We start from the raw sequence: 13712 nt of genomic DNA on the forward strand, positions 1-13712 counted from the left end.
TAAAGTTTATTAGAGACCGTTTGTGCTGAACGAGCAGCGCCCTCTTCCTTGTTTGTGTAAATTCTTCATGTTTTAAGTTGTTAAAATGCTTCTTGTACATTGTTTTCTTTCCAGGCAGATTTTGCTGATTGGTGGCACCAACCCGATGGACGACGTGGAGAAGTTCAAGGACAAAGGGTGAGACGAGACGCGTTGACTAGTTAGCTTTATGCTAAACTAACCTACCGCGTCTTCATATGAACGGACAAACCTGATGGTGGCATCCATCTTCTCAAGCTCCCAAAAATATTGAAAATGTTGGGACAGACGAATCCTAACCCTTTAAGAACACGGAAAATACAAAAGATTGAAAGGGAAACACAAACTGTCTGTCCAGTTTCCTCTTTCTGGAGTCAAACCGCCGGTTATCAAAGTTCAATGGTTATTAAAGGAAAACTTCACCATCAGATTGAGCATTTGTCCATTAATCTCTCAACGCTTGTGACCTCGAACACGATGCTTTTCTCTCATCGCTCAACGACAAGTTCACTGACTTAGATTAAAACTCAAGGTCACAGAGGACGAGTCCTTCATTGAAACCAGATTCTAAGACAATGTTCCTTCAGTTAAATAGTTAAATAAACCTTTTAGAGGAGCCGACGAGCAACAAACTACTTCTGTAAAAAAAAACGTTTCAGGCGTTTTTCAGTCTGCAGACTATAAATAGTCTCCAGATCCGATCAAACGGGAAGTGAATTTTTCAGTGCCTTCCTGTTTATTCCTTGAAGGCCGCTGAAAACTGTCCAGCTGTGACTGTAAAATCCTTTTAGTCTTGTTCCCCGGCTGCGTTCTCCTGATCTCGTCCACTTTCCTTTTGAGAGGTTTTATTACTCCGCATTTTAATCCGGTGTGTGTGTGTGTGTGTGTGTGTGTATTTGTGTAAATGTGTGTGTGTGTGTGTGTGTGTTCCAGTGCCAACATTGTGATTGCGACACCGGGCCGTCTGGAGGACATGTTCAGGAGGAAGGGGGACGGTCTGGACCTCGCCGGCTATGTGAAGAGTCTGGACGTTCTGGTTCTGGACGAAGCCGACCGGCTGCTGGACATGGGCTTCGAGGCCAGGTGCTTAAAAAACACACACGGGAGGAGAACCGAGCTCCAGAGGAGCATCTTCCTTCAGGCAGCTAACAGTGTGTGTGTGTCTGTGTCTGTGTGTGTCTGTGTCTGTTTGTGTGTTAAGTCTGAACACCATCCTGGGCCACCTGCCCAAACAGCGGCGGACGGGCCTGTTCTCGGCCACGCAGACGCAGGAGCTGGAGAAGCTTGTGCGCGCCGGCCTGAGGAACCCGGTGCGCATCGCCGTGAAGGAGAAGGGTGTCGCCGCCAGCGCCGCCGCGCAGAAGACGCCGTCACGCCTCTGCAACTACTACACCGTGAGTCACCGGCAGCTGGGGGTTTTATTTTAATACGCTGATCTTTGCATTGTGTATATTATATATAATCTGCATTCTCTATCTTGTGACTTTGTAACACTCAGCTTCCTAAATAAATAAGATATTGACACGATGTTTCATTTCCAGATCTGCAGAACAGAGAACAAGTTCAACAACTTGGTGGCGTTTTTACGGCAAAACAAACTGGAGAAGCATCTGGTCTTCTTCAGGTCCGTCAAGTTTTTTATTTAAGCAATAAGGGATGAAAGGCAGCGCTGTATCGTCAATAATTTACAGTTCAAGGGTGTTGGAACATTATACATGTAAATTATTGTAGATACAATACTCTACTGGTGCTGTCGTCTCTTTACTGGTGATGTTGCCTCTTTACTGGTGCTGTGTCTCCACCAGTACATGTGCGTGTGTGGAGTACTACGGCCGTGCTCTGGAGACGCTGGTGAAGAAGGTGACGGTGCTCTGCATCCACGGCAAGATGAAGAGCAAACGCAACAAGATCTTTGCCGACTTCCGGGCCCTGAAGAGGTTTGTGCTCACGTCGGGCTGCAGCAGAGAGAGTTTAATAGACGTAATGGTTGTACTGGTTGTTCTGGTTGTGATGGTTGTACTGGTTTACCTGCAGTGGGATCCTGGTGTGTACGGACGTGATGGCCCGGGGGATCGATATCCCCGACGTCAACTGGGTGCTGCAATACGACCCGCCGAGCAGCGCCAGGTGAGTCAGAATGTAGTCTCTGAATATATGTGTGTGTGTGTGTGTGTGTGTGTGTGTGTGTGTGTGTGTGTGTGTGTATATATGTATATGTACTTAAAAATATACAGATAGATATATGTATTTAATATATATATATATATATATTTTGTTTTTAAATACACTGATAGTATTTCTTGTATATTTGGCATCTCAGTGCGTTTGTGCATCGGTGCGGCCGCACGGCTCGTATCGGTAACCAGGGCAACGCCCTCGTCTTCCTGCTGCCGATGGAGGAGTCCTACATCAACTTTCTGTCCATCAACCAGAAGGTGAGCGCACCTTCATACTGCAAAATAATATTATATTGTTAATACCTGGCCACGGGGAGACAGCTGATGTCTGGTCCTCAGTGTGGTAACTGGTTTCTCATCCAGTGTAATAAACTCGTTTCTCAACCTCAGTGTAATAAACTGGTTTCTCGTCCCTAGTGTCCCCTCCAGAAGAAGGTCCTGGCGGGCGAGGTCCTGGACGTGCTTCCCAAAGTGAAGGCCCTGTCTCTGGCCGACAGAGCCATGTTCGACCGCGGCATGCGGGCATTCGTGTCGTACGTGCAGGCCTACGCCAAGCACGAGTGCAGCCTCATCTTCAGGCTCAAAGGTGAGTAAGCCCCGCCCCTTCACACCTGAACAGTGACCTTCAGCGCAGACATTTAGCCGCTACTGCTCCTCTCCTCGCTTCCTCCGGTGTAGATCTGGACCTCGCCCGCCTGGCCCAAGGCTTTGCGCTCCTCCGCATGCCGAAGATGCCGGAGCTGAAGGGGAAGACGTTCCCCGGCTTCAGCCGCACGCCACTGGACACTGACACCATCCGCTACAAGGACAAGCAGCGCGAGAAGCAGCGGCAGAAGATGCTGGCCGAGCTGAAGGAGAAGGTGAAGGAGCCCTTCGTCAAGAAGAACTTCATCAAGAACAAATCCTGGTCTAAGACCAAGACCAAGACGGAGCGCCGGAAGAAGAGGTCGGCCAAGAGGAAGCGCGAAGAGGTATTTTATTCCGTTCGCAGGTTGATTCATTCACAAGTCCTTTAGGAGGGAGCTTTAAAACGGTTATTTCCAGGCCTGGAAAAGTCCTGGAAAACAAAACTATCCCCAAAGTGTAGTAAAAGTCCTCTAAATGTTTTATGTTCATGACGTTTATTTACGCTGAGTTTGAAATAATGAATATGATTTTAAAAGAAAGAGGCTCAAAATGTAAGCAGGCATACATACAGGCATCTTTATAAATGTTTATTCTTTTAATCAAACTATTGTCTCTCAATCATTTGTGTCATTTAAGGTTTACTGTATGCTTTGAATCTTCAGTTTAAATACTACATTTTGTTACTTTGTACTGTTTACACACAGATTTCACACAATGTTGGCTCATGGACATTTGGTTTAAAATCACTGAAATTTGGTGAAAAATCTTGGAAAAGTGGCTTAAAGTCATGGAAATCCGTTGGTCAGAATGTATGTGTGTGTAATGTGTGTATGAACAATTTATTTGTTCCTCTTCGTGTCCGCAGGGCTCCGACGTGGAGGACGAGGACTTAAAGGAGCTTTTAAAAGACACTCGCCTCCTCAAGCGGCTGAAGAAAGGTCAGATCAGCGAGGAGGACTTTGAGAAGCAGATCACGAGCGAGACGACGTCCAAACCCGCCGTTGCCGGAGCGCCAGGGGCCGAGGAGGCGTGACCGGCAACCGACAAACCAACCGACCAATCAAATTAATATTTTTTTATTATTAGAGTTATAAATAAAGCTTGATGAGCTCGTCGCTGACGGCGGACGGCGTGAGGACGCCAAGGTCGGTGAAGAGAAGAGTGATGAGCGACGGCGGCGTGTAGTCGATCATCGGGTGCTCCTCCGACAGGTTGGCCGTCGTCTTCAGGGTGTCGGCTTTGTACTGCGGGGGCCGGGAGAGAGGGATGAGAACGGGAACAACAACAACAACAACAACAAGTCCCCCATCGTCGTCGTCACCTTAAACTTGTCCGGCACGTCCTGCTGGTTGAGCGGGTAGAGGCGGACGAACTTGAAACTCTCTGCCACGACGTAGAACGGCTTGTTGTGAGCTTTGGAGCAGACGGCCGTCTGATACGTGCCGATCTGCAACGGCAAAAAACATTCAGCGTCACTTCAGGCGCTCGTGTTTTAATCGTACATTCGTGTGTTACTTTTTACTTTTTACTCTGCCGCGTCGCAAACGCTCCTCAGTCTTATCGGCTGAAAGACATGTCGTTGATGAGAGTTGTGAGATGATGTTGACTTGTTTGTGTATTTTCTTGAATAAAGCGACGTCTCTCTCTCTCTCTACTCTAAAGCAGTGGTTTTGTCTTTTTTCATTCATGTCATAAAAAACAGACTCTTTCAGTAGTTGTGCACAAACATCTGGACTCTTTAGCTCGAGAGCTACCTTTGCAAAGGTGCGACATATTATTCTGGCCAGCCAATCAGAGCAGGCTGGGCTGTTCAGTCTTAAAGAGGCGAGCAGGTTGAATATTGATGATAAAATGTATAGTCAGTTCTTTTATGTTGGGATATTAAAGTGTGTAAATGTTCTAGCAGAAATCCTAAGTACTCGTATGAACCTGGAAATGAATAGATTTCCTCACTTTAAGCAAATTTTCTGTCAAACGGATTGACATAATTCAGATTTTTACAATTCTTTTAATTTTACAATGCGTTTAAGATGTTTCTGGGTGTTTTGTGTCTTCCTGACACTCACCTTGTTGATGATCCCTCCACTCTCCACGACTCCCTCTGCTCCCACGATCACCAGGTCGACTTTCTCCAGGACGTACCTGTGGAATTACGTTAAAAACAAAACAAAAAAACGTCGCTTTAATTCATGCCGATAAAAGCATGACTCGGCCTTCTGGCGATGAGTGTTTTTACCCCACGGCGGCATCTAGGACCACCGTCACCGGGACGTTGAGTTTTCTCAGGGCATCCGCCATCTGTCGCCTGGAAGGAAAAAGGAAAACGGTCGCCGCGTGGTCGATTCAGAGGAGCTGGACAAACGGCTCGACGCGCGGCGGCGTTCACTCACCCGGCGGAGTCGGGCTGCGACTCGGTCACGTACACGGAGAAGCGCTTCTTCTCACCGGCGGCCTTCTCCAGCACGCGCAGGACAACTCTGGAGTACGAGTGAGTCAGGATTTTCTGAGAGGGGGAAGATTTAAAAAATTAAATAATTTAAAAAAAGAGATCAGTTGCTTCCTTACAGGGCCAGAACGTGGGATCTGGTGACATCTGGTGGTGAGGCTGCAGATTGCAGGCGACGATGACACGGTCATCATGTGAAGTCTTTTAGTGTGTCTGTGGGTGTAGTAAAATACTCACAGCGCCGTCTTTGATGAAGGTGTGACAGAGTTTAGCAACTTTGGTCCTGGACATTGAGATCTTTTCTAGAAACAGTTCTCCTCTCTCCTCCATCACCTTCTTACAGCGAGACAGATCCTGACAGAGACAGACAGACAGACAGACAGACAGACTTTAGACTTGTCTTGTAATAACATTATTTGTTTGACAAGCTGGTAGTGAAAAAAAAACCTGGAGTCAAAATTCCTCACCAACCAAACTGTGCATTTTTTGGAGCATTTTAACACAACACTCAGACCGTCACCTTTTATTAAAGTATTATCCCACATAGACAAGTATGTGTGTTTGTATATATATATATATATTTATTCAGTGGCCCGTGTACCTCGTGCTCCAGCGACGTGAGGCTGATGAAGCGCAGGAACAGCTCTCCTCCGGACGACACGGCCACCGAGGAGTCCACGCCCGTCAGGCAGTCGGTGGCCGAGGTCAAGCTCTCCCTCAAGCCCAGGATGGTCTCACCTGAGGGGGCAGAGGGTTAGGGCTGGTGGGGGGTAGACGGGAACTTCTACTGGACCTCACCTCAGAGGTACATGTTGTACTTGTTACTATACTACACCTCAAAAAGGTACATATTGTATTTTTTTTCTGTTCTACATTTCAGAGGTACATATTGTATTTTATACTATACATAGAGGTACATATAGTACTTTTTACTGTACTACATCTCAAAGGTACATGCTGTACCTTTTTACTACAGCTCAGAGGTAAACAGTGTACTTTTTACTTCACTACATACACATTAATGCAGGAGAAACATCAGATATGAAAGTAAAACACTGCACATACTTGAAGTACATTCTACTGGAGGCTCAGAGTACCTCTCAGAGTACTTCTTCCTAACTGAAGCAGATATGAACAAATACAAACACCTTTGTCTCTCTTGAGGAACTCCAGCAGGGTGCGGATGGCGGCCACCGCGGAGGCCATGTCCGGGTCTGTGCTCATCTGAGCCCTGAAGTACTCCACCAGCTCTGAAAAGGGACACACGCAACGTGCTTACTGTGTACATATACACATATATACAATATATATATAGAGAGAGATAGCTATGAGAGGGGAAGGGGGAAACGTGGAAAACAAACGTACCTTCTTCATTCATCCTGACAGTTGCAGTCTTTAGGGTTAAAGCAAATAACGGCAGATGTTCAATGACTTCTCTTAGCCCCCCGAAAATGTGACATCTGCCAAATAATCTGCCAATTAATCTGCTGTTCCGGCACAAACTACTTAAATATATAGATTATAAATCAACAATGTCAGCTACACGAAAGCTGCCTCAAAATGAATCCCCAGTCTGTGTAGAAAGTTTTATTCTCACTATTCGCCGAGTTACACGCTGAGAGCTGCGTGTTGACGTGTCGCGGAGAGATGACGTAGGGCGTTATTTTCCGCCACGAACGTCGTGCCGTCTTCAGGCGCTGCGGGAAACAGCGATATTTTTTTTTTACATTTTAGTGAAAATTTTAAGTATACAATTGTTTATACTTTTGTCTTTTGTAATTAAGAGGAAGAGATACCTTTTCTATAATTAGTATTCATATTATAATACATAGATAAATAATAATTATCATTACAACTGTTACTATTATTATTATCTTTAAATTCTCACTCTTCCACTTTGTATTGAAAATGCTACACATACAGACACGCAGTTTTACGATGAGTTTTATTAATAAAAACATTAAAAAACGCTTTAAGTAGTTATTAGCATAATATACACATTGAATGAAATAATTTGTAAGCAGAAGTGTTTTTATTCATGTATCTGTCAATATCTCCTCCTGTGGGCTGCAAGATTAACACATATCAAATGATTTTAATGCAAAATGCAAATGAAATATATAAAATATGTCTAATTGGAGAAGTTCCCCAACACCAGCGGCCTAAGAAGTGAAAGATGCACACAGCTTTAATGCTAACCAAGACTTGTCTGAGATTTATTATTTGATTTATCATCTGAGCTGCAACATAATACACAGAGGTCATAGTCAAAAGAGTCAAAAAGCCTAAAATAATTCAACCCTGTGTTGCATTTTTGTTTTAAGTGTTTAAAAATCGCAAATATTAAATTCAACAGCGACGAATTATAAAAATATAGTATCTCCTATTGTGTACCAGTAACTTTATTATCATGCTCATTCCATCACAACATCCACACGCCTCAATTAACTACCTACCCACATACCCCCTCCAACCTCAGTAAGCCTGGGGCTGACCCTGTTCCACTGTTGTTGTTGTTTTTTTGTTGTTGTTGTTGTTATATTTTACCAAAATAAAAGCCCCTCATACAGGTGTGCACGCTTAGTTACCGGACACCAAACTTCTGGTAGTTTGAGTAGTTTTGGTTGCCTTTGTTCTGCTGCTCACACACACACAGGAGACGGTCTGCTTCAGAGTGCAGCTGCAGCTTCCCCTCCCTCTCTCCCCGCTCCATCCGTTCGCGCATGTGCAGTAGCTCCTCTGTGCGCTCTAGTGTTTGCATTGTGTCTGAACTGCCGGCGAGCTTTTTAAAAAAAAAAAATCATACCCACCGCGGCAATGTCGGGCAGGTCGGTCCGAGCGGAGACCCGGAGCCGGGCGAAAGATGACATCAAGCGGGTCATGGCCGCGATTGAGAAAGTACGAAAATGGTAAGAAAGAGAGAAAAGAAAGCCAGGCTTCGTTATCTAACACGAGGGGGAGAAGAAAAAAAGAAAAAGGGCTTCGTCTTGTTGGGGGAAGGAGAGGGAAGCAGACTGAGGGATGAAATCGAAATTATTATTTTTTTATTTTCAGGAGGGGATTCACGGAGATGTACTTGCGGCTCAGGTGCACCGGGGCGCACTCGTGCGGCGCACCGCCTGCCGCAGCCCGTCTGGCGGCTGCTCGCGATCACACAAACATGTAGCCGTTTTTTCTTCTTCTCTTTAACGGGTTGAACCCACGGAGCCATTTCGATGCAGTCACATGAAGCTATGGCTGCCCTCGTCGTTGTGAGCGGGTTTCCCCCAAACACACACACAAACCCCGCGATTAAACAGCCCTCCCAATAAACTGTTGACTCGGAGACATTTATTCGACGACGGCGCTCTCGAGTTTAGTCCGCCCGGAGCTTTTAGGCGCTTCGAGTCGCCGTTTCTCGCCGGCGGAGGAAGCTCGCAGTGGGGGTTGGCGGAGCGCGAGGCAGCGGCTTACTGGCGGAACACGTAGCGACTCGGTCCCAACGGTTAAAATCACACGTTACTTGCACGAGCCGGCTCAAACATCACTGTTAAGTGTTGTGGGTGTATTGTTTTGTCCGTGTTTAGTGTAACCCCGCCTGGGGGACAGCGTTTACGCGGTGTGTGTTTTTTTCTGTGTTGGATCAGGCGGTTCAATCCAACGTCCCCAGGTCAAAGTCAGAAGAAGTTGTTGCTTTAGAAATAACGTTTATTTAATGGTCGTCTTTTAATAAAATAATAATACACGGTGACTTCAGTTTTAGCCTTCATGGCTTCAAATATATTACTTTATACAATTTTAATTATCCTATTTGTTATAGGTGCTGTGTCTTTTGTTCACTGCCTCTGAAGCTCATCACTGCATGCAACCAAACTAGCTTAAAAGTTACTTTTTATGGACTTAAATAAGATATATGGTGTTCTTAACATACATAAGTACATTTTAAAAGGTACTTGAGTATTTCCATTATATACTACTTTACGCTTTAATTTCACTACATTTTAAATACTAAATTGGAATAATATGAAGTATAAAGCTCTGTACCAACATATAATAGGCTAGTTATCAATAGTTAAACCTCAACTAGCTGAATGCTGCTTAAACGTTAATGTAGCAGTGATAATTATAATCCAAAACAATATTATAGGTATATTATTTTATACATTGTTTTTGCATATGTTTGTTATGGGTGCTCTTGTTCTCTGCTGCTGTAGCATAACATTGTATGCAACCTAACAAGTTTAAAAGTTACTCTTTATGGACTCAAGAAATACATTTTGTAGATAATTGGTGTTCTTAAATACATAAGTACATTTCAAAGATACTTGTACTTAAATATTTCCATTACATACTACTTTACACTTTAATTTCACTACGTTTTCAATACTATATTGGAATAATATGAAGTATAAAGCACTGTTCCAACATACAATAGCCAAGTTATCAATAGTTTAACCTCAACTAGCTGAATGCTGCTTAAACATTAATGGAGCAGTGATAATAAAACAATATTGTATTTGATAGTATAACGCCAAATTAATTATGCGTTTGGCCGCAACTCACAAGTATTTTAACTTTTGTTTCCTCCCCTATGATTTTGTCATTTACTCGTTTGGTTTATATTTATAACGTGTCACAAAAAGTTCCAAATGTGAGACCTTTTAAAGTATTTTATCTGCTGAACTGTGATTGCATTGAGACACCAGGAGCCTTTGGAATTTTTAAAGTCTATTCATCTTTAACATTCGACCTCTCCTGCCACATAAATCACAATGTTTTGTTTACGTTTACACCCAAATTTCACTAAATGTTTGCTCATGGAAATTTGATATAACGTCATTGAAATACATTGGTCATGATGTGCATAAACCCTGTATATATATGTTGGTGTTGTGATGATATATCTGGTGTTGTGATGTACTTTAATGCTCGTTTCCCGCTCCGTCTTAGGGAGAAGAAGTGGGTCACGGTGGGCGACACATCCCTCCGCATCTTCAAGTGGGTGCCTGTGACGGAGCCCAAATCTGATGATGTGAGTTCAGCTCACGACCTGACAACTCGTGGAGCTCTATGTGAAAAACATATATATATGTGTGTGTGTGTGTGTGTGTGTGTGTGTGTGTGTGTATATATATACGTATGTGTGTGTGTATATATATATATATATATATATATATATATATATATACGTGTGTGTATATATATGTGTATATATATACGTGTGTGTATATATATATATATATATATATATATATATATATATATATATATATATATATACGTGTGTGTATATATATGTGTATATATATACGTGGGTGTATATATATGTGTATATATATACGTGTGTGTATATATATGTGTATATATATACGTGTGTGTATATATATGTGTATATATATACGTGTGTGTATATATATGTGTATATATATACGTGTGTATATATATACATATATATATACGTGTATATATATATATATATATACGTGTGTGTGTATATATATATATATATATATATACGTGTATATATATATATATATATACGTTTGTGTGTATATATATTTGTGTGTGTATGTATGTATATACTTGTGTTTTAAACACTGTACTCTTTCTCTGGTTGCAGAAGAACAAGAATAAGAAGAAGGGGAAAGATGAGAAATACGGCTCTGAGCTGACGACCCCAGAGAACAGCTCCTCTCCAGGGATGATGGACATGCACGGTATATATACATACATGTATATATGTAGTTTCTAACAGAGAAACTGAAGCTTTTTTTGGGGGGGGACTATTTTCTTCGGTGGATTGATACCCACAAAGCACTTGTTGGCGTGTACGTTCAGAGTTGGTTTTTAGACTTTTTGTGTTTTTTTATAGACTTTAGAGCTTTTGGATATTCCTGCTTTAAAACACAGAAGGGCAGAAGAACCGTTCAGACTCCTGATGTCACATGTTTTTATTTTTAAATAACTTTCAACAAGCGTTTCATGTTCCAAAACCGGCCCACAGCTTGCGTGTTCTGAGTAACTTGTGAGGGATTTGTGCGTCTTCTGTCAAAACTGATTCTAATAATAGATTTATAAAACCTATTTAAAGAAAGGTATGTTCTGTGTCTCACACATACAAAGTAAAGCCTCTCTCTGTGTCTCTCTCTCACTCCTTCCCTCTCTCCAGATGACAACAGCAACACAAGCTCCATCGCCGACTCGTCCCCGGTGAAACAGGAGAACAGTTGCAGCACCAGCCCGGCGCCGGAGCCGGCCGCCGCGTCTCACCGCGAGAGCAGCGAGGCCAAGACTGAGCAGAGCCCCGACAGCAAGCGGGGTCAGAAACACACACACCCGCACACGCACACACGCAGCGGCAGCTGATCGGCCACTTCCTGTTTTTGTTTTTTGTCACGCTGAGGGAAAAATGACGACTTCCCGTTTTTTGCTGACGATAAATTGTTTTCTGTCTCAATGAGTCACGACTGAAGCAGCAGAATTTGCTGTTTGATCAATAGGCTAAGTTAAAAAAGGTGGGGAAAAAACGTCACAACGTTGCTGGTTTTGTCCAAACATTTCACATTTTAGGGGCTTTTTAAAAGATTATCAGACTGTTTACTAATAATTAGCTTTTTATCCGTCTCCTAGATCAAATTCGTTCTTTCGTCAGTTTTTTTCCTCACGTCGGTTACATTGAACCGAGCCTCAGCGTGCAGTGTCTCCTCTGCACCACACGGTGGCAGCAGCGTGCCAGTCGTCCTTTAGCTAACATGGTTTCCGTCCTCAGGTAAGACCCCCCCTTCATCAGAGCCCTCGGAGAGAGCGCAGAGCGCCAAGAGAGACGGCGCGTCCCCAGGGGACAAAGACTCCTCAGACAGCAAAGCAGCTCAGGTACTAACGCCTCCCTTTAAGATCATGCTGTCAGGTTCTTTCTGTTGTAATCCACAATATTAATAGTAATTTTAAAAAAGTCAGTATTTATTTTTTTTGGAAAAATGCACCAAAAACAAGTGTATAAACTATTGACAGTGATGTCATTACTGGGAAATGTGCAGAAATATCAGAGAGGAATATCTCACCAAAAAAAGTACAAGTTTGGGTATGGGAGCCCGGATTAAATGGTACTTTAGAAAAAAAAAACCTTAATGATGCAGTTATATTTATTATTATTATTATTATTATTATTATTATTATTATTATTATGTTTATTATGTTTTGTCTGCTCCCCTGTAGGACCTGGAAGAGGAGGCCCCACCCATCAAGAAGAGCAAAGTGGAGTCTTCGTCTCAGGAATTTGAGGAGAGTTAAATGTTCGGGGTTGTTCCCCCTCCAACCACCCACACACACACACACACACACACACACACACACACACACACCCTCTGCACCTCCCTCCGTTAATTCTAGATAAATTAGGGCTAATGGACACACCCCCTCCCCTCACACTCCTCTGCCAGAGGCAGGATGGATCTCCTCTCTGGTCTTCCTCCCACACTTCTTTCACCCTCCCCCGCCCCCTCCCTCCCTGATGCCAAGAGAAGCGCCGCAGTCCCCCGTGTGACCAGACGGGGGCGCCCGTCAGCCGCCAAACACTGACCTGCATCTGTGACGACAAAGAGAGCTCCCGCTGGGCCCCCGAGCCGAGGACGAGTCCGCTGGTCTGAGACCCTCTTTGAGACCTTTTTAACTGGTTTAGCTCAGGACACCCAGGAGGCTAACCCGGTCTCAGACCAGCAGGGGGGGGGGCTCCTCCCCCTAAGACGTCGCTTCAATCCCCCCCCCCTCCGATCCGCCTCCTGTTAGTCTGGCTGTTCCACGTTTGTTTAGGAAGTCGTTTAGGGTTGTTTTTCTCAGGAGGGTCGATGCACTGTTACGGGACGTCCCGCTCCACCAGAGGGACTCTGAAGTCTTTCTACTCTCCGCCGCCAAGAGTTCTCCATTCACACGCGTTCGGTGTTTTAGTTTCTCGTGTTTAACGTTAGTTGGTTGGTTCGTAGAGAACGAGGAAGAGGAGGAGGAAGAGGAGGAGGACGGTACTCTGGTAGCGTAGACCCTGAAGCTGTGAGGTTCAGGTCCAGCAGGTTTTCATCACACTTTTTGGTGCCATGTGTTTTTTTTGTTGCCTTCTTTAAAAACAAATAATAATCACTAATTAGTTTTCTCCGATTTTATTCCTCATCGTTCTGAAGACAGTTCAACGTTTCTCGACGTAAAGCGAGAGGACACAGTTAGCTTAGCTTAGCATAGAAACTGGAAACGAAGGGGAAAGCTAGCCTGGCTCTCTACCCCACACACAAAAAAAAACTAGCCACTATTTTTTCTTAGTAACCTGTTTTTTTTATCCGGAGTAAACCTGCGACATCATGTTTTAAATCGTGAGCTTCAGAGGATTCAGCTCAATAATTACCACCTTACAGTTTGTTTTGTTTGTTAATTAGCAAGCCTTTAGTTTGCCGTTTCCGACTTGATGCTAAGCTAAGCTA

General features: G+C 43.8%; 3 protein-coding genes across 4 annotated transcripts in view; 2 read left to right on the forward strand and 1 right to left on the reverse strand.

The window, feature by feature from the left end:
- Positions 1-4483, forward strand: part of ddx55 (DEAD (Asp-Glu-Ala-Asp) box polypeptide 55) — a 5917-nt gene extending 1434 nt beyond the window's left edge. Inside the window, exons 5-14 of the mRNA XM_068573804.1 lie at positions 115-177; positions 952-1101; positions 1220-1412; positions 1560-1642; positions 1824-1955; positions 2053-2145; positions 2339-2453; positions 2613-2781; positions 2874-3166; positions 3688-4483. Coding sequence (XP_068429905.1) covers positions 115-177; positions 952-1101; positions 1220-1412; positions 1560-1642; positions 1824-1955; positions 2053-2145; positions 2339-2453; positions 2613-2781; positions 2874-3166; positions 3688-3855 — 1459 coding nt within the window. The 3' untranslated portion in view covers positions 3856-4483. The remainder of the gene's footprint in view (positions 1-114; positions 178-951; positions 1102-1219; positions 1413-1559; positions 1643-1823; positions 1956-2052; positions 2146-2338; positions 2454-2612; positions 2782-2873; positions 3167-3687) is intronic.
- On the reverse strand, positions 3882-8717 carry eif2b1 (eukaryotic translation initiation factor 2B, subunit 1 alpha). Of its 2 annotated transcripts, XM_068573806.1 has the most exons (10): positions 8079-8717; positions 6634-6661; positions 6417-6518; positions 5870-6006; positions 5506-5622; positions 5213-5325; positions 5059-5127; positions 4889-4964; positions 4144-4269; positions 3882-4066 (listed from the first exon to the last, which is right to left on the reverse strand). In XM_068573806.1, exons 1-10 carry the CDS (start codon positions 8148-8150, stop codon positions 3911-3913), a joined length of 996 nt encoding a protein of 331 aa, XP_068429907.1. In that variant the 5' UTR covers positions 8151-8717; the 3' UTR covers positions 3882-3910. The 2 variants fall into 2 exon arrangements, with proteins under 2 accessions (XP_068429907.1, XP_068429908.1); XM_068573807.1 differs by lacking the exon at positions 6634-6661 and having other exon boundaries at positions 8079-8716.
- Positions 8718-10162: 1445 nt separating this feature from the next.
- Positions 10163-12893, forward strand: bcl7a (BAF chromatin remodeling complex subunit BCL7A). The gene is made up of 6 exons (XM_068574225.1): positions 10163-10279; positions 10868-10964; positions 11417-11566; positions 12017-12120; positions 12463-12532; positions 12766-12893. The coding sequence occupies exons 1-6, from the start codon at positions 10163-10165 to the stop codon at positions 12891-12893; spliced, it is 666 nt and encodes a 221-aa protein (XP_068430326.1).
- The last annotated feature ends 819 nt before the right edge of the window (positions 12894-13712 follow it).

Source organism: Clinocottus analis, unplaced genomic scaffold (genome assembly GCF_023055335.1).
Source record: "Clinocottus analis isolate CAN_PGR_092001 unplaced genomic scaffold, fCliAna1.0.p SCAF_13, whole genome shotgun sequence".
In the NCBI taxonomy this organism is placed as follows: domain Eukaryota; kingdom Metazoa; phylum Chordata; class Actinopteri; order Perciformes; family Cottidae; genus Clinocottus; species Clinocottus analis.

What these genes read in the sequence shown, in the direction of transcription:
- eif2b1 (XM_068573806.1), bottom strand. Translation starts at nt 8,150, where the DNA reads ATGACCCGCTTGATGTCATCTTTCGCCCGGCTCCGGGTCTCCGCTCGG. An exon ending in TGTCAGGATGAATGAAGAAG is followed by an intron (nt 6,519 to 6,633) that starts GTACGTTTGTTT and finishes GTCCCTTTTCAG; the next exon opens with AGCTGGTGGAGTACTTCAGG. An exon ending in ACGTGCCGGACAAGTTTAAG is followed by an intron (nt 4,067 to 4,143) that starts GTGACGACGACG and finishes CGGCCCCCGCAG; the next exon opens with TACAAAGCCGACACCCTGAA.
- bcl7a (XM_068574225.1), top strand. Translation starts at nt 10,163, where the DNA reads ATGTACTTTAATGCTCGTTTCCCGCTCCGTCTTAGGGAGAAGAAGTGG. An exon ending in CGGAGCCCAAATCTGATGAT is followed by an intron (nt 10,280 to 10,867) that starts GTGAGTTCAGCT and finishes CTCTGGTTGCAG; the next exon opens with AAGAACAAGAATAAGAAGAA. An exon ending in CAGACAGCAAAGCAGCTCAG is followed by an intron (nt 12,121 to 12,462) that starts GTACTAACGCCT and finishes GCTCCCCTGTAG; the next exon opens with GACCTGGAAGAGGAGGCCCC.